The 24,688-nt window shown below is 53.1% G+C and overlaps 2 protein-coding genes across 10 annotated transcripts in view; one reads left to right on the top strand and one right to left on the bottom strand.

The window, feature by feature from the left end:
* Window positions 1-584: 584 nt before the first annotated feature.
* EXOSC7 (exosome component 7) lies at window positions 585-24,073 on the bottom strand. 3 transcript variants are annotated; one of them, XM_089306440.1, is made up of 9 exons: window positions 23,989-24,073; window positions 20,763-20,884; window positions 20,270-20,371; window positions 19,891-19,985; window positions 10,909-11,071; window positions 7,914-7,984; window positions 3,165-3,288; window positions 2,014-2,169; window positions 585-822 (listed from the first exon to the last, which is right to left on the bottom strand). In XM_089306440.1, exons 2-9 carry the CDS (start codon window positions 20,823-20,825, stop codon window positions 718-720), a joined length of 879 nt encoding a protein of 292 aa, XP_089162566.1. In that variant the 5' UTR covers window positions 20,826-20,884; window positions 23,989-24,073; the 3' UTR covers window positions 585-717. The 3 variants fall into 3 exon arrangements, with proteins under 3 accessions (XP_089162566.1, XP_002713440.1, XP_089162567.1); XM_002713394.6 differs by lacking the exon at window positions 20,763-20,884; XM_089306441.1 differs by lacking the exons at window positions 19,891-19,985; window positions 20,270-20,371; window positions 20,763-20,884.
* The window catches only part of ZDHHC3 (zDHHC palmitoyltransferase 3), a 57,981-nt gene continuing 57,297 nt past the window's right edge, over window positions 24,005-24,688 (top strand). For 3 of the 7 annotated variants that reach the window (XM_051851682.3, XM_051851683.3, XM_089306438.1), the window contains exon 1: window positions 24,005-24,373. In XM_051851682.3, the coding sequence (XP_051707642.1) occupies window positions 24,005-24,373 (369 nt within the window). Of the gene's footprint in view, window positions 24,416-24,688 lie in introns of all 7 variants that reach the window. The other 4 variants (XM_070050942.2, XM_008260501.5, XM_089306439.1 and 1 more) reach the window with 4 other exon arrangements.

The raw sequence follows: 24,688 nt of genomic DNA, 5'->3' as shown, positions 1-24,688 counted from the left end.
ACGATGGGGAGTGGTCACAAAACACAAAGCAGTTTCCAAACAAGACTGGTAAGAGAGGCTGGCGGAGGCAATGCGGCCGCTCAGCCCCTGACCCGCATTGTGCCTGGCTCTCCTGATGGTGTGCAGCCAGAGCTGGGCTTCCTCAGACCCTGGCAGACGCGCGAGTCGGACACGGCCCTGGGTCCGCACCTGTGCAGAGTGCCCCCTTTTTCTCCCCACCCCCACCCCAGAATCACCCAAATACAGGCCTATGCAAGGGCCTCTGGGCCATCAGGAACGCCTCCCCTCTGTCCCCAAAGCATACACACCAATCACACACAATGAACTTTACTCAGTGATTCTTATTTTGAAAGCTCTGCAGAGAATGAAAAAAAAAAAAATCACAAGATGCCTACCATAAGTGTTTCCTGGAACCCACTGCCCTGGGCCCTTCTCCCAGCGTGCCAGTGTGCGTGCCGTGGCTGCCGTGGGCTCCCGTGGCGAGTCTTCCTGGGGCGCCCGTGGCCAGGGCCCTCATGGCAGCTCTCTGAGCTGAATGGACCTCCTGGCTTACAGCTTAAGAACTCGAGCCACAGCAGGCCACATCAGAAAAGAGACTTTAATTTTACAAGTGCAAATGTTGCCTGGCATCCGTGACACTTAACAAAAATAGATACAGACTACAGTTCGGAAGGAAACGGGCAAACAGACCGCACAGTGGAGGCGGTGGCGTGCGAATCATCCCAGGAATCCGACCTTCTGCCTCTTCGGCCCCAGGCTCTCCTCCTTGTGTAGAAGGCTCTGCAGGGAGCTGTGCAGCGCCTTGCCCACGCGCTCGCCGGTCTGCAGGGAGACAGCACACGCCCACGAGTGAGGCCCACCAGCACCAGGGCTCGCCTGTGCTATATCCATCCCGTCTACCTTAGAGGATTCTCATTTAATTAAAACAAACCAGAAACCCCAACAACATAATAGCTGTGTCCTGGGAAAACCTCCCTACTGGAAAAAAAGCAAAACCAAAAAACCCAACCGAGACAGCAACCCCTGAAGCCAAACCTCCTGGGCCACAGGCGCACGCTTGGCGCTCGGCCCAGCCACACTGTGCTGCTGTGGGAAGGCACAGGGACACCGTGCAGATGCCCCGGTCCGCCTGGAGCAGGAGCAGGTGAGGACATCTTAGCAACTGGTTTCTGACCCCCCTCGCCCCAGCCTCTGAGCAGAGGGGCTCAGGCATGCCCAGTGTCAAAAACCGGCTGTTGTGGCCATTTGGGGAGTGAACCAGCACATGGAAGACCTTCCCCTCTGTCACCTCTCAAATAGATAAATAAATAAATAAAAACCTTAAAAACACACACACACACACACACACACCCCTGGATGGGGTCTTCTGGTGCTACTGCCGTGCAGAGAGAAGCTAAAGGCAGTGTGTGGGGGGGGGGGAGGGGGTGCCGCCTCTACACCACAGCACATTCCACATACGGAAAACTCCTCTAAGAAACTCGCATTCTCCCCTGCTCTAGGCTCACCATTCATTAGGAACGCTGGAGCAAGTGGATGACAGCAACTGGAGAGGGCCCCTGCTGGTGCTGCCCGCGGCCAGGGGGTCCCCAGGGGCATAGCCCACCCCCAACCCTGGACTGGCCTCCTGCCTGCCCCTGGTTGCACTTTTACCAACTTCCTCCAAGGGACAGGAAGCAGCGGGGCCGGGAATTCAGTTCCCTCCACAAAGCACAACAGCTCGCAATTTTGGAGTTGCTAGTGCCTCTACGCACCAAAGCCCAATACTCTCATGTAGCAACAGATGACCCTGGGATCAGAGGGGAAGAGACTTGCTGAGGACAAGCAATGGCGAACGGCAGGTGCATCCCCTTCCAGGGCAGAGCCCACACTTGCACCCGCTTGATTAGGTCAGCAGACACCCGCCCACACCACACCAGCTGCCCTCTAAGCTCTGAGCCTGGTATGGCCAAGGGAGCAGGAAGCAGAAAGCACTCGCAGCCAGGCGCCAGCCCCCAGCCCCCGCCTCCACCTCACCTCCATCATCTCGAAGATGCTCTCGGGGTCCAGGCTGCCCTTGCCCACTTTTCTCATGCACGTCACGACTCCCTTATTGGTCACGGACACCAGCAGGCTGGCCAAGGAGCAGGCCTCCTCCTGGAGAGTGGCATCCACCACGTGCCGATAGCCGATCTGCAATGTCCGGGCAGCACAGCACCGTGAGGGTAATGCACACGCCAGGGCCCCGCCACAACGACCTGGGGGTGGGGAGAGCTACACCGGGAGCGGGACTCGCACTGCCCATTCAGGCTCGTTTCAGATAGGACTCACATGGGAAGCATTTGAAGAAGCGTTCAACAGTTCTACAGCCGCTACTGTGTTATTAATAAAACCATGAAGTGGAAATACAGGGTGTGGAGGGGCCAGAGGCCACCGGGCCCTCTAACACAGGGCACAGGGAAGAAATCGCTCATGAGGCCACATGTGTGTTTCATGGGTGGCATAGGTGCACCAAGAGGGTCCACGCTGAAGAACAGGCTCAAGAAGGAGTCAAGTGCAAGTGGCTTTGGTCCCAACACTGGTCCGTCCAAAGGTTTCACCACACCCCGGGTTCATGGAGTGATTGTAATGGAATTAAACCCGAGTCATGCAGCCCTGGTTTTTTGAGTCCCATTTGAAACCCACCAGTCCCAGGCAACATAAGCCTCCTCGCATAGCCTGGGGCAGCCCTCGTCACACAGCAACCTCAGCCGAAGGCCAGTTGTACACACTCTGCTCTCGGAGAACCACACCTGCCACCAAGACCCCCATGTCCCGTCATGGGCATCAGGGCCCACAGGGGGGGTCAATGTTTGCTACTCTGTCACTACTCAACCAAAGACCCCACAGTGTTGAGGAAAGTGAAGAAAATTTGCATGTAGGGTGCGTCTCTGAAGTGCAGAGAGCGAAAGGCATTTAACAAACCTGGCTGCTGTTACTGGGGACCTGCCCGTGCTCCCAGGACTCCATCCTACCTTCTGACTACAAAGAGAAGAAACAGCTACTCCCGGCAGTGGTTTCTAATATACCCAAATCACTGGATTTGGGCTAAAGCTACTCCTGTATGGTTTCTGACACGGTAACTACTCAACCTATTCAACAGGTCAGGGCTGGAGGAGACCCACATGCACTTAAAACAAAACTCACACCTTGCACAGAGTGATGATGCACGGAACATTCTCCACGCTTAGCTGGATACAGTCATAGGGGTCATCAGACAGTTCAATTTCTTTTGACCCCTCTTCATCCTCTAGGACGTGAACTCTTGGTATCCTGGAGGGAGAAGCACAGTTAAGATTCTTATTTACTGGGAGGAGGAAAAATAACTTTGGCTTGGGATCTAGAATAGGAGTTGAAATCCCTGTGTCTGACAAGAGATAGTTATGTTACACCTGTATTTTATCGAACTCATTCCTGTCAAAAGCAGAGGCAACAGCGTAGGGAGGAAAAGGGTTCATTCAGAAAATTATTTATTTATTATTTTTTTGACAGGCAGAGTTACAGTGAGAAAGAGACAGAGAGAAAGGTCTTCCTTCCGTTGGTTCACCCCCCAAATGGTCGCCAAGGCCAGCGCTGCGCCGATCCGAAGCCAGGAGCCAGGTGCTTCCTCCTGGTCTCCCATGCGGGTGCAAGACCCAAGCACTTGGACCATCCTCCACTGCCTTCCCAGGCCACAGCAGAGAGCTGGACTGGAAGAAGAGCAACCGGGACAGAATCCGGCGCCCTGACCGGGACTAGAACCCAGGGTGCCGGTGCTGCAGGCGGATTAGTCTAGTGAGCCGCGGCACCGGCCCCTTCAGAAAATTGTACTGGGACAGTAAGATAGTCATACAGTGGAAAATAAATCTCAGTTCCTATCTCACACTATACACAAAAATCCATACCAAACAGACTTTGGATATAAAGGTGAAAATAAAACAGTAAGACTCACAGGTGAAAAGCTCAGAACTTCTTCATGATCTTGGAGTAGACAAAGTCTTTAGGAAGGATCCAGAAGGTGTTTACTACTTTCTACTCTAGACTCAATTATATTAAGGTTATGAATTCTGTTTGTCAGAGACATCATTTAAAAATTAAAAGGACAGGGGCTGGCACTGTGGCGTAGCAGGTAAAGCCCGCGTCTGCAGTGCCAGTATCCCATATGGGTGCAGGTTCGAGTCCCAGCTGTTCCACTTCTGATCCAATTCTCCGCTATGGCCTGCCTGGGAAAGTTGTAGAGGATGGCCCAAGTCCTTGGGCCCCTGTACCCACATGGGTGACCCGGAAGAAGCTCCTGGCTCCTCTTCTGATCGGTGCAGCTCTGGCCATTGTGGCTATCTGGGGAGTGAACTAACGGATGGAAGACCTCTCTCTCTGCCTCTGCCTCTGCCTCTGCCTCTCTGTAACTCTGCCTTTCAAAAAGATAAATAAATCTTTTAAAAAAATAAAAGGATAATCCAGAATGAAGAAAATATTTAGAAATGTTATCTGGTATATTACATAAAACATAACATAAAATGTAACAATATAACATTACATATAATAAAAAAGCAACCAAACAAAAATTAGGCAAAGACTTAACCGTGACCTCCTAAAAGGCTAGCCAAGAACACATGAAACGGGCACTCCACTTAAACACATATCAGGGAAATGCAAATAAAAGCTACAGAGTAACACCAAGACACACTCACCAGAACGGCTACTATTAAAAACAAACCAACCACAGATCCAAGGATTGGCAAAGACAGGGAGCAACCCAGAACTCACCCGCTGCTGGAGGGAATATCAACTGGTAAGAGCACTCGGAAACTGTTTTCCTTTATCTATCAGAACTAAACACAGACCCTGTGAACTAGACATTTTACTCCCCGCCACAGAAACGGATAGATACGTCCTCTAAAAGACATGTACAGAAATGTTCACGTCCAGCACGATCTGTAACAGCCAAAACGAGAACCGCCTGGATGTCCACTGGCTGTAGAACGGAAGAACTGGCACAGTCACACAACAGAACATCACGCCGCAAAAAGGGAGCTATGGCCACAGCCACCAATGTAGAGAGATCCAAACACAACGCTCAGTGAACTAGGCCGACATCAAAGAAGAACATACTGCGTGATCCCATTGGTATCAAACCCAAAACTCATCTGCTGTTTTAGAACAGCGGCCATCAACGACAGCGAGGACTGCGAGGAGGCCAGGGCATGAAGTCAAGTCCTCCAGCCTGGGAGGAGGAGCCAGGGAGGAAGAGGAGGTCCACCCAGCTACCGTACTGCAAAGAGTGGTGGTGCTTTTCCAGTTCCTCCAACAAAAGCCCCCTGGCCACCCCTACACAGGCAGCACCCAGAGCAGAAGGGCTGCAGGCAGAAGACGTCCATAAGGGCCAGGGAGTCCTACTAGGGTCCGCCCTGGCTGGAGCCCCCACAGAAGGAGCCCCTTGGCAGAAGTAGTAAGTGCTATCTTATTTGAGCAAGTCAGGTGGCCTGTTTTTGGTTGGTATGCTCAAAACTAAGTATGGACACATACATGTGTGTAGGATGTACACTTGATTCCTAATGCTTTGGCCATGGCATGGTGAGGCAGAAGGGTTAAGAATGCGCTCAGATGGGCGCTCCCCTTCTAACAGACCCTGTCTGTGTAGAGGTCTCTCCTCATTTAGGGGAATCAGGGCCCCAGAGTCCCCACTCTCCCCTGCCTGCAGGGCTGCTCCTGCTGTGGGGATGAGACTTTTGGCTGTGCCAGTGACGGTGTCCTGCCAACCTGAGCAGCTGGGTTTTACCATCCTGACGCACAGTTTGCCCAACACCTCCCCCACAGGCAAACAGCTCGTCTGGCTCCCAATCTCTCACTCCACCCCGGCGCCCATGGCAACCAGCTGGCAGACGGGCAGTCATTCCTGAGGCCTGAGGAACATCAGCCGCAATTTCCTCTCCTCCTCTGGCAGGGCCCGAGACAGACTGCAGCTGCTGCTGGGGGGCTGACACACAGGCTCCCACTGTGGCCACGAGGCCAGGCCCACACCTCAAACGGTCACAGCAAGGGATCTAGTGGCACAGCGAAGGGCAGGCGGACTCAAGTTTTCTCAGCAAATATTCCAACCGGCAATTTCTGCCTTAAACTTAGCTGCTTTTGTTGTAAACTACACAAGCAGAGACGGGCACTGTGGTGTAGTGGGTAAAGCTGCTGCCTGAGGCGCAGGCATCCCTGTCGGCACCTGTGTAAGTCCCAGCTGCTCCACTTCCGATCCAGCTCCCTGCTAATGTGCCTGGGAAAGCAGCAGAGGATGGCCCAAGTCCTTGGGCCCCCACACCCACAAAGGCAACCCAGAAGAAGCTCCTGGCTCCTGGCTTCAGACCAACCCGGCTCCAGCCATTCCAGACATTTGGGCCAGCGGATGGAAGATTTGTCTCTCCCTTTCTCTGCGTATCTGACTTTCAAATAAAATAAATAAATCTTAAAAAACAAAAAAACAAAAAAAACCTACACACGTAGTCTAAATTCACCACAGAAAAACTACAGTATAAATGTTGAACTGACCATCATATGAGCGTTTAAAAAAATAATTACAATGACTATTTTGGGACATCTATATACATCTCTCTATATAAATAATGTATGAAATCTAAGAATTCTGAAACCTTAAGTGAAATGTAAGAACTGCCAGTCAAGAGCCGGCGCCGTGGCTCAATAGGCTAATCCTCCACCTTGCGGCGCCGGCACACCGGGTTCTAGTCCCGGTTGGGGCGCCGGATTCTGTCCCGGTTGCCCCTCTTCCAGGCCAGCTCTCTGCTATGGCCAGGGAGTGCAGTGGAGGATGGCCCAGGTGCTTGGGCCCTGCACCCCATGGGAGACCAGGAAAAGCACCTGGCTCCTGGCTCCTGCCAGGATCAGCGCGGTGCGCCGGCTGCAGCGGCGGCCATTGGAGGGTGAACCAGCGGCAAAGGAAGACCTTTCTCTCTCTGTCTCTCTCTCTCACTGTCCACTCTGCCTGTCAAAAAAAAAAAAAAAAAAAAAAAAAAGGAGAACTGCCAGTCAAATGAACAGAGAACAGGATGACAGGGCCGCACAGCCACAGGCTCTGGATGCGCTGCTGTGTGCACTGCACCCCCGTGTCGGGCCGCTGGGGCTGTTTCCAATTTCCCAGCATCACACAGCAGCTCTGGCGGACGTCCTGGGGTAAGCGTCTTTGCTCACTCATTTCCTTAAGCTGCATCCTTGAGTGTTTCTAATCCTCATTTTTAAATGACCAGGATCCCTGGTTACCTTACTATAAGCCCTCACGGACTGAAGTCCCCCACCCACGTATTTACTGTGAACGGCTGCAAAGTGCTTGGCGCAGAGGAGGGGGAAGACTTCCTAATCAAACAGAAGCAATATCAGCTTCAGAAAAGGCCCTCCGGCGCAGCTTGGCACCTGGCCCCTTCTACAGCCTGTCTGGGAAGCTAAACCACAGCCGCCCCAACACAGCCGGCTCGTATCTTCATCCCAACGGCAGGCTGCTACCCTGCTTTTAAAACACCCAAGCGTAAATCAAGAACCACGTGGGCCCACAGCCCATGCCAGGCACTGCGCTGCAGGCGCCCGGCCCTTTCCCATGGAGTTCACCCAGTAACTACATTTTGGAACAGTTGCCCTGTAGTTGGTGTCTTTTTTTCTTTTTGGTAGTTCTCAGATACTTTTTTACGTGGTACGTGTTTGCTCATGAAAATAACAATAAGTGCACAAGTATCTGCATATATTTGCTTTAATTTAGGAAATCCCTCCTTTCTGCAGCTTAACATGAGACAGCGCCATTTTCAAGACCAAAAAGCCCTGTCACCTTCACTGATGAGCCACAGGAGCAACTTCTTCAGTGTTTTGCATCCTAAGTGTCCGCCCAGGCTGTCTGCGTGCCCCGGGCAGTTTCCCGGAAGACTTACCTTGTATTGAAGAGAGCAGCCTTTACAGCTATGGAAATGGCATCAAACAAATTTCCACCGCATTCCAACAGCTAAAGGAGACAGGGATTGAGGAGGGAAGAAAAAATGGGCATCACTCGTTAGTTTCAGCATTAGCCTGGATGAAGGACTCTGGATGTGTGTCTACCCAGTAAAGACGAGAACATGTGGCTGTCTCCCAGCGAGCCGCCAGTGACCACGGTGCACTGACACGTGTACAGTGACACACTCACTCACCTCATTTCGAGTGTGGCCTGGCTGTGGGCCGTGCTGACGTGGGCCACGCACGCAAGGTCTCTGCTGGCCCGTGCTGTGGAACCACCCAAGGCTGCGGCAGGCTTGCCGCTCCTCTCAGGGGCACTGCGGCCAGTGGGGCCTGCACTGATGCAGGACAGACTGCCTTTCTTTTGCCCCAAGTAGCTCCCAATTGCATCGCAAGTGTCACTCTTGTGATGCAGACCTCTAAGTGGTCTCTACACTCGTTGGAAATAGCGGCCACTTATGCTACAGCTACTATCAAGTTCACGTTTACTAGCTAAACATCTTGTATGTGATCATCGAGGAATACCTCTGTTCAAAATGGAATGCTGCGGGTTGTACATTAATTATAGTAAAGACTAAGGTCTCTCCCACAGGCTTCTACCCAGGAACAAAGGTGCTGGCTGCGCCTAGGCAACCATACCTGGCCGGGAAGGCTAGACATGTACCTAGGAGGAAGGAGGTCCTTCAGTCCTCCTCTAGAGAAGCTGTGGCCAGCCATCATGGAATAAGGCCAACTGGGCGGCTCCAAGTCCTAAGGGAGAAAGGCACGCAAGCATTTCTGTGTTTTGTTGAGCCTGCTTCCTCTTCATCTGGACTGTGAATTCCTAAAGGTGGGGCCCTTTGTGGTTTTGCACACTCCTTTCTCCCCAGAGTCCCACAGACTACAGTTAAGGGAAGAGGCTGGGCTTATTTGCGGAAGCCTTTTTTTTTTTTTTTTTTTTTTTGACAGGCAGGGTGGACAGTGAGAGAGAGACAGAGAGGTCTTCCTTTGCAGTTGGTTCACCCTCCAATGGCCGCTGCGGCTGGCGCGCCACGCTGATCCGAAGCTAGGAGCCAGGTCCTTCTCCTGGTCTCCCATGCGGGTACAGGGCACTTGGGCCATCCTCCACTGCCTTCCCCGGCCACAGCAGAGAGCTGGACTGGAAAAGGTACATCCTGAACAGAATCCAGCGCCCCGACAGGGACTAGAACCCGGTGTGCCGGCGCTGCAGGCGGAGGATTAGCCTATTGAGCCGCAGCGCCGGCCATCTTTTTTTTTTCTTTAAAGATGTATTTTATTTATTTGAAAGACAGAATTACAGAAGAGAGGCAGAGCCAGAGAGAGAGAGAAACAGGTCTTCCATCTGCTGATTCACTCCCCAAATGGCTGCAACTGCCAGAGCTGTGCTGCTCCAAAGCCAGGAGCCAGGAGCCAGGAGCTTCTTCTGGGTCTCCCGTGCGGGTGCACGGGCCCCAGCACTTGGGCCATCTTCTACTGTCTTCCTAGGCCATAGTAGAGAACTGGATCAGAAGTGGAGCAATTGGGACTTGAACCGATGCTCATACAGGATGCCGGTGCCATAGACTGGGGCTTTAACCTGCTGTCCCACAGCGCCAGCCCCTTGTGCGAGCCTTTCAAACTCACCTAAGACATTCCAGGTTACATCTGGAATGTCTCCTCATGAACTGCACATGTGCCCAGTGCAAATCTCTGCTTCTTACCTGGGCTCCCAGTTGCTCCACTCCTGATCCAGCTCCCTGCTAATACGCCTGGGGAAACAGCAGAGAATGCCTGAAATACTTGGACCCTGCTACCTACTTGGCAGGACTCACACTCCAGGATAGATGCAGCCCATCTATCAGAGATGAGAAGAAGTGAATGGATCTGTAATTTCACTGCACCCAGGAGTGTCAGTAGTCAGGTGTCCTAACCCGCTGAACAATGGTCACCAGCGCTATCTTCTGACCAAGCTCCACTCATTACCCAGGTCACTTAAAATACCCAGAAGGCTGAGTCTCATGGACGGCCAACACTGCGACACAGCCAACACTCTCTCTTCATGAAGTTCTCTATCAGCCCACACAGCTCTTTCACCCACACATTCAATAGAAGTCCATGGCTGAGCCCTGTGTCCTCATTCTGAGGTGGAAGATGTAGCTGCCAACCTCTAGGTTCATAACATTTAGTGAAAAGGAATGAAACAGCCCCAACAAGAACCTGGCCAGAAACAAGTGACCAGTGGCTGTATTACCCCACAAAGCCAAAATTCATTACAGCTCCGTATCAGACAGAAGTCACTGCCAAGTGCCAGAAGCGGGTAGGAGTGTCCTGGAAGCAGAGTGCAGGGGGCGGAGACAAAAGACCCTGCAGTAGCACAGAGGGCTGGGGCTGCGGGCCTTGCTGGGAAACAAGGGGCTCGGAGCAGGTGAGCTGAGTGGTGTTTTCCGGGGAGGAGGCATCACACGGCACTGGCCCGCAGACCCAGTAGCCCTCGCTGTTCACAAGCTGACACCTCCTGGGCTGGTCACTGACTCTCAGTTTCTTCACTGATTAATGAGGACTACAACTGTGTCCAAAAAGTGCCTAAGGTTTAAATGAAAATGCATGGAAGGGCTGGTCCTCATTCCACACAAAGCATGCCACCGCGCCTGAATGCTGCCCAACAGCTCTGGAGCCAGCCAGAGAGCACTTCTTGCTTTTTTTCCCCTCCCAACTCCTGCGGATAATTTTAGGGGTTATGACATGAATATAATTTTATTACAGAATGGTACCACACATATGTTACTTAAATATGTGCTGCAGTTACAAGATTAGGAGAACGGATCTCCTTATCTAATCTCATCCTGGAGGTTGGAAGCTTCCGCCTGAACAGGGGAAAAGCGGTGCGCGGAGAGGAGCCCACCCGCCTCCATCAACACCAGGGAGAGTGTGGCCAGCACGTCCAGTGATACTCACCAGCACATCCACGTAGAGAACCCAGCAGTGCTCCCGAGGGCTAATGCACAGGGACTTCAGGTCCAGGCTGCCTTTGTTAAATATCCGGGCGAGGGTATTGGCGATCTCGGTGCCAAGGTCATCACCTCCTCGACCTTCAAACTCTGGCGTAGCATTGGCTGAACTACACAGAATGGCACAAGAAAAGCAGGGTAAGCCTTTGCAAACAGAGAGGCAGCTGCAGCCAGCTGTGTGTGCCTTTCCTAGTGGAATGCTGATGAAGAACGCGTGGCACCGGCCACCCTGCTGGCCTCCAGACATGCACAGTGAACTGGCCAGCGCTGTGCCTGGGTTGTCAGGTGTGCGCTGGGACTTGCCATGACACAGGAGAGCGATGGTAATGTGAACCTTGGCTGGTAATGATTAACTCTCATCTTCAGAGCACAGTAAATACTCCTCTGTGACAGGCCCAGGGCACGGGAGGCCTAAGCAATCAGACACTCTGGGCTCACACAGGGGCTACCCGCCAGACACCTCATCTGTTTCCAAGGCTTACTCTCAACACAAAATCCACAACATAAGTACAGTGGCCTTTCTGGGGTGCTTTAGGAGACACAGAGTATGTTAGAGTTACAGCATGAACTTTAGATCATCATTACACTGGAAAGAAGGAAAAATGAATGGAACCAAGAGAAAGACTACTGCTGATTAAACATTAGGTGAGAACCTTTGATTTGCTATTCGGGGCCTCCTGATACTTGTGCTCAGCTACCTCAACATGGGACAGCGCACTAGAGCGCCACTCACCAGTGCCTCACTGGGCATTTTTGAGACGAGCTTTCTGTGAGTTAAGGAAACACCACGGTAACCATTTTCCAGTCAACAGTGGAGGCTGGAGAGATGAGCAGCCAGCTGCTCCCGCGTGGACTACACAAGCACATTCTGCAGCTCGCCAGCTCCTCCACCCAGAGAGGACCCAGCCCTGTGCTGGCCACGGGCGACCTGGGCGGTGCAGATCCCGAAGCCGGCAGTCCCACTGCACGAAGCGGGCTTACAAGATGGGAGCAAACGGTGAGGGCTGGAGGAGACCTCAGATCCGAAGGTCAGCCAAAGAGAGGTAGGGGATTCCAGCAAAGCAGAACCTGTGTGAAGGGTCAAGGCTGTGGCCACCCCATTTGCATAAAGCTAAAAAACAAAAATAAAAAAATCCCCACTGAATAAGACTCGCACCATCAGCCAGCAGAAGCCTAATTTAAAGTCCCAAGAGGAAGTTCATACTGCCACGGCAACCTCCCCATTCCCTCACTAGGAACTCCCTCTGCCAGACTCAGGCATCGGGCCGTGAAAAGCAGCTCAACTGCGGTGAAATCATCAACACACGAGACGAAGCCTTCATTTCACACAGCCGACAAAACACAGCCTGCTTCTGATGTAAACGCTAAGGAATCAATACTAACTTCCACGTTTCAAATGTTTAAAAAACACACCCGAATCCAGTCCAAGATGTTTACCTTCTCCTGAATGCAGCAGGCACACCCTCCCCAGGGTGACGAATGACCCGGGGAATTAATAATGCATGAACTCATCCCCAGGGGTTGGTACACACAACTTCCCAGGTCTATGTCCGTGTCTACCTACAAAACCATGCCCCGCTGGTTTTTTGACACTGGGCTTATATATATTACATACTACATATATATTTTAACATTCATTTTATTATTTGAAAGGCAGAGTTACAGAGAGGTAGACAGAGATCTTCTATCCATTGGTTCATTCCCCAAATGGCCGCAACAGCCGGAGCTATGCCAATCTGAAGACAGGAGCTAGGACCTTCTTCTGGTCTCCCACGTGGGCGCAGGGGCCCGTGGACTTCGGTCATCCTCCACTGCCCTCCCGGGCCACAGCAGAGAGCTGGATCAGAACTGGGGCAGCCAGGACTCGAACTGGCACCCACATGGAATGCCAGCACCACAGGTGGCGGCCTTACTCACCACGCCACAATGCAAGTCCCTATATATATATATATATATATATATTTTTAAGAATGGCAGGGGCCCAAGCACTTAGGCCATCTTTTACTGCCTTTTTAAAGATTTATTCATTTGAAAGGCAGAGATACACAGAAAGAAGGAGAGAGAGAGAGAGATCTTCTATCTGCTGGTTCACTCTCCAAGTGGTCATAATAGCAGGAGCTGGGCGAGACTGAAACCAGGAGCCAGAAGCTTCTTCTGGGCCTCCCACGTGGATGCAGGTGCCCAAGAATTTAGGCCACCCTCTGCTGCTTTCTCAGGCCATAGTTGGGAGCTGGATTGGAAGTGGAGCAGCTGAGATTTGAATTGGTGCCCATCTGGGATGCTGGCACTGCAGGTCGAAGCTCAGCCTACTGTGCCACAGTGCCAGCCCTGCTGATTTATTTTTTACTTATTTATTTGAGAGACAGAGAAACAGAGAGGTCTCCCCATCTGCTGGTTCACTCCCAAAGCTGGGGGTTAGGAATTCAACTCATGGGCAACAGCGACCCAACCACTTGAGCTATCGGTCACCTGCTGCCCCACAGGGTGTATTCTGGTCAGAAGTTGGAAATGGGAGCACAGCCAGGGCATGAAAGCAGGCACTTGAGCTTTCTGATATAAGACTTACGATATGAGATGTGGGAGTCCCAAGGGTGTCTTAACTGCTAAGCCAAACACCCGCCCCTGGGCTAATCTAAAGCGGAAATTTTACCGGTTTGAAAACTGCTTTGTGGTGGTTACTTTTTTAAGGCCATGGAGCAAGCAGGCAGAGAGCAGGGTTCAGACTCAAGAGCGCACAGGCAGTGCTCTGGTTTGGGGTACTCTAGGGAGGAGGCTGGGCAACAGGAGGCCCATGTTCTCCGCGGGGATGGGGTACACGGATGACGGATGGAGAGAAGGACTGGGACAGAGAAATGAGGGTTCTGCCTCACAGCACGAGGACCCTGTCTGAGAAAGCTGGACAGCAATGTGGGTGGAGAGAGACCTCGTCCAGTGACTACACACACCACAGCAAAGGGCCACAGTCACTGAGGGAGAGTTCTGGAGATGGTGGCAACCTTCCTAGCCCTGTCCACAGGCTGTTCTATTTCCTTAAAACGAAAATCCTCCAGGTGGCGATCTGACCTGCAGGATGACACCATGAGACCCCAGCTGGTTCCACTTGCTCACCTTACAGGGAGGGAACAACGCCATTGTCTGCTCTGTGTTAGCACTCTCAGCACTCTATGAACTCACTTTATCCTCACAGCAACCCTAGGAGGTACCGACCCTATCTGGAAGATAAGGAAGCTGAGTCACACAGAGCTGGTGGCACTTGTCCAAGGTCACAGCACAGTGCCTGGTGAGCTGACCTTGGCCCTTACCTGCCAGGTATGCCTGTACTCCTACTCAATGTGTAATGCCACTCACGTGGCTTGTCATCTGACGTCAGATTAACTTTCCCTTGGGTTTATCTTTTGCCCTAAGTTCTCTGGTCTTGGGGCCACAAACGAGCCCAAGAACGCAGAGCCAGAGAGCCCTAAGGAGGAAGCTTCTGTCATACACAAAGCAGGGAGGGCGTTGTGTGTGTGGGGGTAGGAAATACAGGCTGGTAATTCCAGCCCCCTGCTCATGGGCATCACAGCTCTTCTCAGTAGGGGAGAACACACTTGTGGGGTGTTTGGCCTAAAACCGAATGCTTTCTACACTTACAGTTACCAGAATCAACCCAGACCCTTCATAAGCACAGCCCCAACCCTCTTCCAGAGCTGAGTTGGACAAACTAAGAAATCCTGCAAATGCCCACCCCCCTCCCCCTTCTCCACTCCTCCTGACTCATCACCTCCACCCTGCTCCTCCTCCGTGGCACATCTCTGCTTCAACTGAGACGGGTTGAGATCAAGACCATGACAACCTGGTCATGTTGTTTCCCTTGCAATCAAGCTAGCTTGCAGACCTACAGAAACTTAAGGCAGGTCTGGCCAGACCCTGAGCAGGGCAAGTGGGTTAGCAGGCAGCAGCCGCCAGCCCCGCTGCACTGTGTGTTCACCTGCTCATTTCTGCACCGACTCCTGACGACCATGAGAAGAGCAGCACACATCCTGAGCTCTTCATCGGGAGCTCCTACCAGCAGTTTCTGGGGAAATCATCCCCCGAGTTTGGGAGACTTTGAACACAACAGCCTCAAATGGCTCCTACAGGTCGCCTCACCGCTCTGCCCTCAGCCCAGGCTCTTCAAGCAGCGCTACGCAGGTGAGGAATGGAGGTATGGTGGTCACACCCACCAATGCGGGGTTCCAAAGAGGGTCTGGTTGTCAGTGAAAAAGACAAGTGATTATAGAGAAAACAGCTAAGATCCCAAGGGGAAGCACCCAGTACCGGGCACACTGCAACACCTATGAGTAAAGCATGTTCTCAACTCCTCCTCCAAGCCAGATTCCACAGTCCTGATGCCACCATCACCATGATTAGAGTACTTGGTGGTCTGCCACCTGGTGGTAGTCCGGAGTCATTGAATTCTTTCCTTCTGGGTTTCAGAAGGAAACCTTCTTTTCCTAAGGCTTCAGAGTTCTCACTTAAATTTAATGGCTTATTCTCAGGCTACAACTAGCAAACCAAAGACATGAGAGAGGAGTTGGGAGACATGGTTTTGCTCCCAGCTTCGTGAAAGTGCTGCCAGGCATGTCTGGAGCAGGGCTTGGCAGCAGGACACCCAGGGACCCTTTCCAAAGGGCTGTGAGGTCTCCACCCGGAGTTTCTATCGTTCCCAGAGAACAGGGTAAATTCTGGGGGGGGTGGGGAGTGGTGGCTACCTTGTCTCTTGATACTGTCATTCCAAGTGGGCCAAACTAAGGTGAGCTAGCAGAAAAGCAATTAGTTTTCAGAGACCTCTCTCTCACTGGGGATTTAAATAATTAAAACCTGGAAGCTGCTGATAAGGACTTAAACCAAGCTCCCCTCACCACCATCAATTACTTCCCTCCCACAGGGCAGCAGCCAGGCCTCAGCCCATGGATGAGTGCGTGCCTGGGGCCCCAGGTGCCAGCGTGCAGGTGGGGGTGGGGCACATCCACAGGTGCCAAGAAGCCACTCTGTAGAAATATCCTCTTCAGGCCAGCTGCAGCTTCAGTGGAAGGAACCTGACCAGTGCTGCCGAGCACGACTAGCTCAGTGAAACTAGGATGAAACTGCTGCCTCCTAAGTCTTCCAGGTGAACTCAAAAGACACGCCTGATTATTCCCATAAGCCAACCAGAGGTCTGAAGTATCTCTTCAAAAGCAAAAAGAATGAGCAAAGCTTTTGCTTTCTAACATCAAGACTGCTGCACCTTAAGACAGACATGCTGTATCTGCCTCTTTTGATTCTGGGAACTGTTATTGACAATACAACTCCTAATGGGTCTCCCATTATAGTTCTCTGTGCTCAAGCTAAATGTGTTTATAATCTACATAAGGGTAGCCCATCTCCACCCACTATCTGGGAGTCTGTAAGATACCATCTTTTCAACTTAAGGGGCACTCCACTTACAACTGGTTTTGTTCCAGTTTTGCTTATGCTAATTAACAAACTTATGTTTCAGAACACGACTTCGGAGAGTAATGACAACCATGCAGGGGACGCAGACATTGGTGGTGACCGAGACTGCTCCAGCTCACAAAATGAATTTGTTAGATGAGATAGGCAGACTTCCAGACCCAGGACAGGAAGGGCCTGCACTATGCCCCTCGTAAGCAGGAAGCAGCTATAGAAGATATGATTCTATGACCTTCAACATCCCTTAGGATTAAGGGAATGGAGTCTCTGAGGGGGGAATGTTGTAGGCAGGCATACAGGGTAAATTGATTAGGTTTGTGAGCTAAAAGACCACGCCTTCAGCACGCCCCCTGTGTGACCTCATGCCCCTACCTGGCCCCATCTGTGTGCCCACCTGCCAAGGGGCCAGCCCTTTTGGGGCCTTTTGCCTCTTTGGCCATTGTGGGCCCTTGCTGCCCTTCAGGCCACCCAGCCCATGCTTCCTGACCTACATGCTCCTCCACATGGCTGGCTCCTGGTACTTGCTATGAATCCAGATTTCCCTCACTATTCTACACATTTTTCCCACTGAATAAAAAACTTAAAAACTAACCAGGCTGCCCCACTCATTTGTGCCAGTATTCAGCAAGAACACACGATGCTTATTAATATTGTGAATTTATTAATAAGTACATGGTAATGTAAATGGCACCCCATAGTCCTATAGCATAGTCACTGGGCCACAATAGAAGCCTTTCTGGTTTATGAAAAAAGAGTCACTCTTGAAAGACTCAAGTGACAGGCTAATGCAGGTGCAGCCGGCCGTGCCTGGTACTCTCGCCCATCTCCACTGTCCACCTAAGCACTTACAGCAGCCACTGTGTGCCACCTGGAAAGACGGATTCAGTAAAACCACCTGAGAACCGCAACTCCTGGCCTCTTGGGGTCCTTCTGAGACTTACAGTGGAGGACAAGAGACCAGCAGGCAGGCACTCTCGGCCAGCGAAGTGAGGCTTCTTCCAGAAACCGGTTAATGGGGAGGGCAGCTGGGAGGCTCACGCTGGAGTCAGCTTCCCTTTTTCCGGCTGAGACAAGAAAGGGACAGGACAATAGCAGGCTCAGCAGGAGGCCTGTTCAGACAGTCACAATGAAAAGTATCCCAGTACCAAGCCTGAGGGCAGAGCCCTCCTTCTGGTGTGACGGAGTCTGCCTAAGACAAATGGGGGAAACACAATGAGAGGGAGGAAGCAGAAAGCAAATCACAGTTCCTCACCCGGGCTGCCTGCTCCTCAGAACCATTTACTGCTCTCCATCGGGCAGATCCTGGCCAGGAGAGGCAGTCTGCTTCCTCCAGGAGCATCCACAGGAACCTAGAGAATGGGCCATCTGCAATTCAGACTAGTGAGAGCAGCTAGGAGGAACCAGAAGCCAGTTGAAATGGTAGCAACCGGCTGGAAGGATAACTGAGCAGAAAGGTGACCGTGGACAGCTCCTGACATCCAAGTGCAATGTTCCTGAGAGCTGGCCTCTGTAGGCTGCATGAGAATGGACAGACCTGAGCTGGCATTTTTAGCTATGTGATATTATGGAAGTCTCTTACTCTCTGAACTCCATTTGTCATCTCTCTCGAGATGACAGCAGGAGTGCTGTGAGGACCACCTTTTGTGTAACTCACCACCTGAACATGGGTTAGCACTGTACAAAGCGCGGACACGGTGGCAAGGGGAGATTGAGAAGAGCCTGTCTGTGGGCTGGCCCTTGGCTGGCATCTGGGAACTTGGCTCTCAGAGTTCCCAGTCAACAGCAAACTGATGGGGCAGTGCACTGTGCGAGACCATGCAGTACGGGTCATGCTAAACACCTGCTCTCCTAGGATCCGGAATCTTGGGATGCATTAAACAGAGGGTGTCTATGTGACCAGCACCCAGCAAAAACCTGGGGTGCTCAGTCTCACGGGGTTTCCTAGACACAAATGTCACAAGTAGCTGGTGTACAAGGGCACTTCGAAAAGGCTATAGGAAAATGGTATTAAAACATTGTGAGGGGCCGGCGCCGCGGCTCACTAGGCTAATCCTCCGCCTAGCGGCGCTGGCACACCGGGTTCTAGTCCCGGTCGGGGCGCCGGATTCTGTCCCGGTTGCCCCTCTTCCAGGCCAGCCCTCTGCTGTGGCCCGGGAGTGCAGTGGAGGATGGCCCAGGTGCTTGGGCCCTGCACCCCATGGGAGACCAGGAAAAGCACCTGGCTCCTGGCTCCTGCCATCGGATCGGTGCGGTGCGCCGGCCGCAGCACGCCGGCCGCAGCACGCCGGCCGCGGCGGCCATTGGAGGGTGAACCAACGGCAAAGGAAGACCTTTCTCTCTGTCTCTCTCTCTCACTGTCCACTCTGCCTGTCAAAAAAAAAAAAAAAAAAAAAACAAAAAAAAAAACCATTGTGAGGGGCTGACGCTGTGGCACAGTGGGTTAAGCTGCCACCTGTAACACTGGCAGCCCATGTGAGTGCTGGTTCAAGTCTCTGCTGCTCCACTTCCTACCCAGCTCCCTACTAATGCTCTTAAGAAAGCAGTGCAAGATGGGCAAAATGCTTGGGCCCCCACCACCCACGTGGGACACCTGGATGGAGTTCCAGGCTCCTGGCTTTGGCCTGGCCCAACCCCTGCTGTTGCAACCTCTTGGAGAGTGAACCAATAGATAGAAGATCTCTGTCTCTCCCTCTCTGTAACTCTTTCAAATAAACAAATCTTTTTAAAAAATTCTAAAATCCATGCAGTGTGTCATAATATGTATTTTCCACACACATTCTGAAGACTGCTCCTATTTTCATTGCTATCATAAATTGTAGCCAGGAGTGCAACTACGTGCTAAGCCCTGGCAGCCAGTCTCCAAACACGGAAGTGGCCCTGGGGACGCCCAGCGGAGCATCAACACCAAACACCCACATGGAGCAGGAGCTTACCTGCTTCAGGAAGGCCTGCTACAACCACCTGCTTCTAGAAACATGGTTATAGACAGAAGAAGGGACCAGGCCAGCAATCCAAAAACACTCCCAACCCCTAGAGGGGGAGATAACAAGAGGGAGAGAAATAACTTTTAAAAAGATTTATTGAAGAGGCAGAGAGAAAGAGACAGAGAAGCACACTATCCCATTAGCTAGTTGATTCTTCAAATGCCTACAAGAGCCTGGGCTAGGCCAAGGGTGAAGCTGGGAGCCAGGAATGCAATCCAGGTCTCCCATGTGGGTGGCAGGAACCTCATTACTTGAGCCATCACCACAACTTCCCAAGGTCTGCACTGGTGGGAAGCTGGAGTCACTAGATGATTAAAACAAGGGCAAGGCTCTTGAGAACCCGGCAGGTAAGACGAGGCAAGTGAATACCTGCCAGATGGCCGAGCGACAACTAAATGCAAACCAAGAGCATGCGCCACAGGAAACCAGGGGTTCCCATTCTCCATCTGTACCCGTTAAATCACCCCCTCTGAAAGCACTGCATTAGTACTGACCAGTCAACAAAGAACTCCACGTAGCCCTCATCTGGCTTCTCCAGCTTTGGCGTCCCCATTTCCGCTTTCACTCCCACCAAGATGTCGGTATGACCCTGCAGACACAGACGAGAAGGGTCCTCACTGGAGGCAGGCAGCCAGGCACCCAACCACCAGCCTCCTCTTCGGGACATGTAGCCCTGAAGGACTTGGCAGGTGACTTCCGAGGAGGGGAAGGGTGTTTCAGATCTGAATGGACCCCCCTCCCTGAGCTGGGCTTGGACCTTGGATGTCCCCAGGAGCAAGCTGCATTCCAAAAGCCGCAAGGGCTCCTCTGCACTGGCTCCCTGGGGCCTACCCATGTCTCCACCTGGGAATGAACTGTGGCCCCAATACTCACCAGCTTGACCCTGGCAGACCCACTGGTGTTGGACACCACATCGGTTTCCACTTCGACACATCGGTAGTCTTCACAGCCACGGCCATCCACACGGAGGTCTTCCTGAGTGCAACAACCACAGTCCTAAAGCTGTGACCCCAAAATGACCGGACTCCTTGACCCATCCGCTGCTGTCTTTCCGCTCGAGAAGTATACAGTGCTTCTCCCTTCCTCTTAGTGGGACATCCAGAATTCCGTCCTCTGAGCTAATATTACCATAAGGGAAATGGAGACGTGGGGGGCACTAAGAGTCTCACTGCAGGTCCTTCAGCTGGTGTGTCTGGCACTGCAATTCACAGGATGAACCACCACCAGAATATGGACCCAAAAGTCAAACCCAAACAGGTTTGGAAGCTTTTTTCTTTTTTTCAGAAAAAGAATCATTAGTTTATAAGTTATTCAAAGGAGCTGATGTACCACCAAAACATAAAAAACAAAAAAAAAACCTCCCCACCTGCCCAAGGCCAGCATTGTGACATAGCGGGTAAAGCCACCACCTGCAACACCAGCATCCCATAGGGGCACTGGGTCTAGCCCCAGCTGCTCCACTTCTGATCCAGCTCCCTGCTAATGCACCTGTGAAGACAACCGAATGTGGCCTAAGTGTCTGGGTTCCTGCCACCCACGTGGGAAACCTGGCTAAAGCTCCTGGTTCTGAGCTTTGGCCTGACCCAGGCCTGGCCATAGTGGCTTCTGGGGAGTGAACTAGTGGATGGAAGACCTCCCTCTCTAACTCTCCCTCTAATTATGACTTTGAAAATAATAAATCTTGGGGCCGGTGCTGTGGCGCAGAGGGTTAAAGGCCTGGCCTGAAATGCCGGCATCCCATATGGGCACTGGTTCTAGTCCTGGCTGCTCCTCTTCCAATCTAGCTCTCTGCTATGGCCTGGGATAGCAGTAGAAGATGGCCCAAGTCCTTGGGGCCCTGCACCCATGTGGGAGACCCAGAAGAAGCTCCTGGCTTCGGATTGACCCAGCTCCAGCCATTGCTGCCATCTGGGGAGTGAACCAGCAGATGGAAGACCTCTCTCTCTCTACCTCTCTGTAACTCTGTCTTGCAAATAAATAAATCTTAAAAAAAAAATATCCCCCAAGACCCCAAAAACCCAAAACCTGCTGCTCTAAAGTATGCGACTGTCAGGAATTTATCTTAAATCTGCCTGGGTACCTGCACATGGAAACTGACTTTTGAGAAATTATAAAAAGAAATGCAAAATATTGCTGGAGGCCCCCCTAAATGCCAGCAACCACCACCCCCGTCGCAGGGGCTTTAGCTCTTCCCCCTCGAGCCAAGAGCGTCAGGCAGGTGGAAGCAGAAGCACGCAGATGGATGCGCAAAGGTGACAGGCGAGCAGGCCTTTGGGCAGAGTCCATCAAGGGCTCCCGTAACCAGGACGACATAACCAGGTGTCTCCACTACTTCCCCACAGGCCCGGAAGGCTTTCTAGGTCAACCTCTGACACCCACCCTTCCCACTCCATGTCCCACTCCCTAGATGTGCCCAGCTGGGAGAGTGAAAGCCCAGCCGGGAAATACAACTTCCGAGGAATGCTTTGTGGCTTGCAGGGATGGTACGAGTGCGAGCAACCACTAGGAGCACTCGTCATGGCTGCCAGACATGGTTGCCGACAACCGGACGCTTGACCTGGAACCCACCCCTTCCCTGTCTGGACTAGCTTCCTCACTTGTCAAAGACGACATGGAATGAGCAAGTCTCAAAGGTGATTCTCTACTTCTACAGATCTTTAAATGGAAACGGTACAGTGACTTCCCATCAATAGCAGCAGCTGCTACTCACTGGGCAGTCACCATACGCCAGACCGAAGTGCCAGGACCACCACACAGTGAAAGCACCGAAGCTCTGTATTAACCCTGTAAGGTGGTGCTCTTCACTGCGTTTAGAAAGGGGAAGGAAACGGGCCAGCAGATGCCAGAGGATGGGCCCTAGGCCACGTAGCAAGTGGCGTCTGCACTCTGGACAGGGCTCTTTCCTGCCACTCCTGCTATCTTCTAGAAGGTTCTTCTCAAAAGCTGTCAGCTCAGAAAGCCTCCTAAGGGCACCTGACCACACACCAGGTGCCTAACATCTCATCTCTCATCATCCCATTCTGTCCCCAGGTGAATGTGTCCTCATTTTACCACGGAGAGCAAGCTGTTATTCAGGTGGAATCAATTCTTGTGACGGGCAAAGCTGCGAAAAGAAATCTGCTCATTCTGACTCCCAAATCCTCAGAAGGATCAGGAGACCTCGGGACCTCAGGCAGGTGGGAGCAGAGCTGGCTGCTTCAGGTGCTCAGGGTGTGGGGGCACCATCTCCAACTTTGCAAAGTGGCAGAGCAGGCACATCTGGCTTGCCTGTTCTCTGGGCCCTGGTGCCACGTTCAGAAATGGAATGTAAGAGAAAACTGGCTACAAGACAGAATCAATAGTTCATGGCTGTGGCAAGAGAGAAAACCAACGTTTTTAGAGTGAGACAAAACATCATCCTTAATGCCTCCCCAAGGACTATCTTTTGTATTCCTGATCCTGAAGTTTAAAGACCTCACGGAACTGTCAAGTCTGGCTTATATTATCCACGTTTAATATGCAACCTGCCGACCAAATATTGATGTTTCTTTGTCTATAAGGGGCACAGAAAACAGCAGGACGCAATTTTTTTAATAAAGCTCTCCAGGGGCCGGTGCTGTGGCCTACCGGGTAAAGCCGCTGCCTACAGCGCCGGCATCCCATCTGGGCGCCGGTTTGAGTCCCAGAAGCTCCACTTCCGATCGGGTTCCCTGCTATGGTCTGAGAAAGCAGTGGAAGGTGGCCTAGGTCCTTGGGTTCCCGCACCCGCGTTGGAGGCCCGGAGGAAGCTCCTGGCTCAGGATCAGTGCAGCTCTGGCCATTGCGGCCATCTGGGGCGTGAACCAGCAGATGGAAGACCTGTCTCTCTGCCTCTCAAATCTTTTTTTTTTTTTTTTTTTTTTTTTTTTTAAAGCTCTCCCATCGTGGAGCTTTAATGATAGCTGGCCTCCTTCACTGGACGGCTGCATCACGGGCCCTGCCGCTGCAGTTGGTGCGTGAAGACACGGGGGAGAGGCTGCGCCCGCAACTCCTCCACCGGGGTGGGCTCTCTGGGGGAGAGGCGTGTTGCCATGTGGGTTACTTAGTGGGGCCCGAGCCAGAGACACGGGGAGACTCGTTACCGACAAAACCAGGGGCTGAAGACAACACCATCTGCGGTGAGCGCTGTCTAGGGGGCTTCGCATGCCCCCTGCAGGCTGCTGAGCCGGCTTCCAGAAACACGCCTCCGCGGGCAAGATGCACACCTGCAGAGCGCTAACGGCTCGCGGGCATTCCCAACCGCGAGGGCGGGGAAGCAGGCCACGAGCCCACTCAGCCCTCATTCCCCGCACAGCTGAGGCTCGGCCCGGCCAAACGCGCCAAGGCCGCGTCCGGTGGCGGCCCTGAGGATCGGTGCGCCTGGCCACAAAAGCAGGCCTCGAGGCCTGTCCTCTCTTGGTCCCAAGGTGCAGATCTCACCCGCTTGGGAAGCAGCAAGGGCGCTAACAACTCCTAAGGGGACGCTGGCCTCCCAGCCCGAAAAACACCCACAGCGGGGTTCAATCGCGGTAAATCCAGACCCGCAGCATCTGGGGGGAACCCGAGAGCCACGCCGCCGCCGATGCTGTTGCTACCTGGACGCCATGCACGATGTACACCTTCTCCGCCTCGCTCAGCGCCACGGACGCCATGCTGCAGAGCCGCCCGCGCGGTCACGTCATCTACCCGCGTCGCCCTCGCCGACCGCGCCCCCCGCGCGCGCGCGTCATCAGCTTGCGCGGCGGCCGTGAAGCCGCGGCCGCCGCCACCGCCACCGCCGCCGCCGGGAGCTCCATGGGCTTCTCCTGCGCGCCGCCCGGTGTCTGGCCGACTCCAGGAAGCCGCGGCGCCTGGTGCCGGGGAGCCATCGCCGCAGCCCGAGGCCGGATCCCGGGTCGCGGACTGCAGAGGAAGGCGACGGCGACGGCGGCGGGAACCCTACCGGGGGCCTGGGACTGGGGAACTGCCTCCGGCTTCACGGTCAGTTGGGAGAGGAAACCGGGCTTGGCTTGCTTGAAGAAGGTGGGGTGAGGCAAGGGGCATGGACCGGGGCCGGGGGACTCGCGGCGGGAGAAGCGCGCCGCGCGGCTTTCTCGGAGTGGAGTTGAAGTAGAGAGCGCGCCGCGAGTGAGGGGAGCGAGCGGGTGTCGTGATTGGCGGTGGGGGGTGGGAGGCTGTCTCCTCGCTCCCCCTCCCGCTTCCCCGTTCCTAGGATGGCCGGAGACGAGGAGGCGATGCAGCTCTTTTTGGGTCGTTCTCGGTCGGAAGGGTCTGGGCCGGGAGTAGGGAGCACTA

The sequence above is a fragment of the Oryctolagus cuniculus genome, chromosome 10 (assembly GCF_051225735.1).
Source record: "Oryctolagus cuniculus isolate XC-2025 breed Fujian yellow rabbit chromosome 10, ASM5122573v1, whole genome shotgun sequence".
Lineage (NCBI taxonomy): Eukaryota > Metazoa > Chordata > Mammalia > Lagomorpha > Leporidae > Oryctolagus > Oryctolagus cuniculus.
The sequence above is the reverse complement of the archived record's forward strand: the minus strand, read 5'-3'. Positions and strand labels throughout refer to the sequence as shown.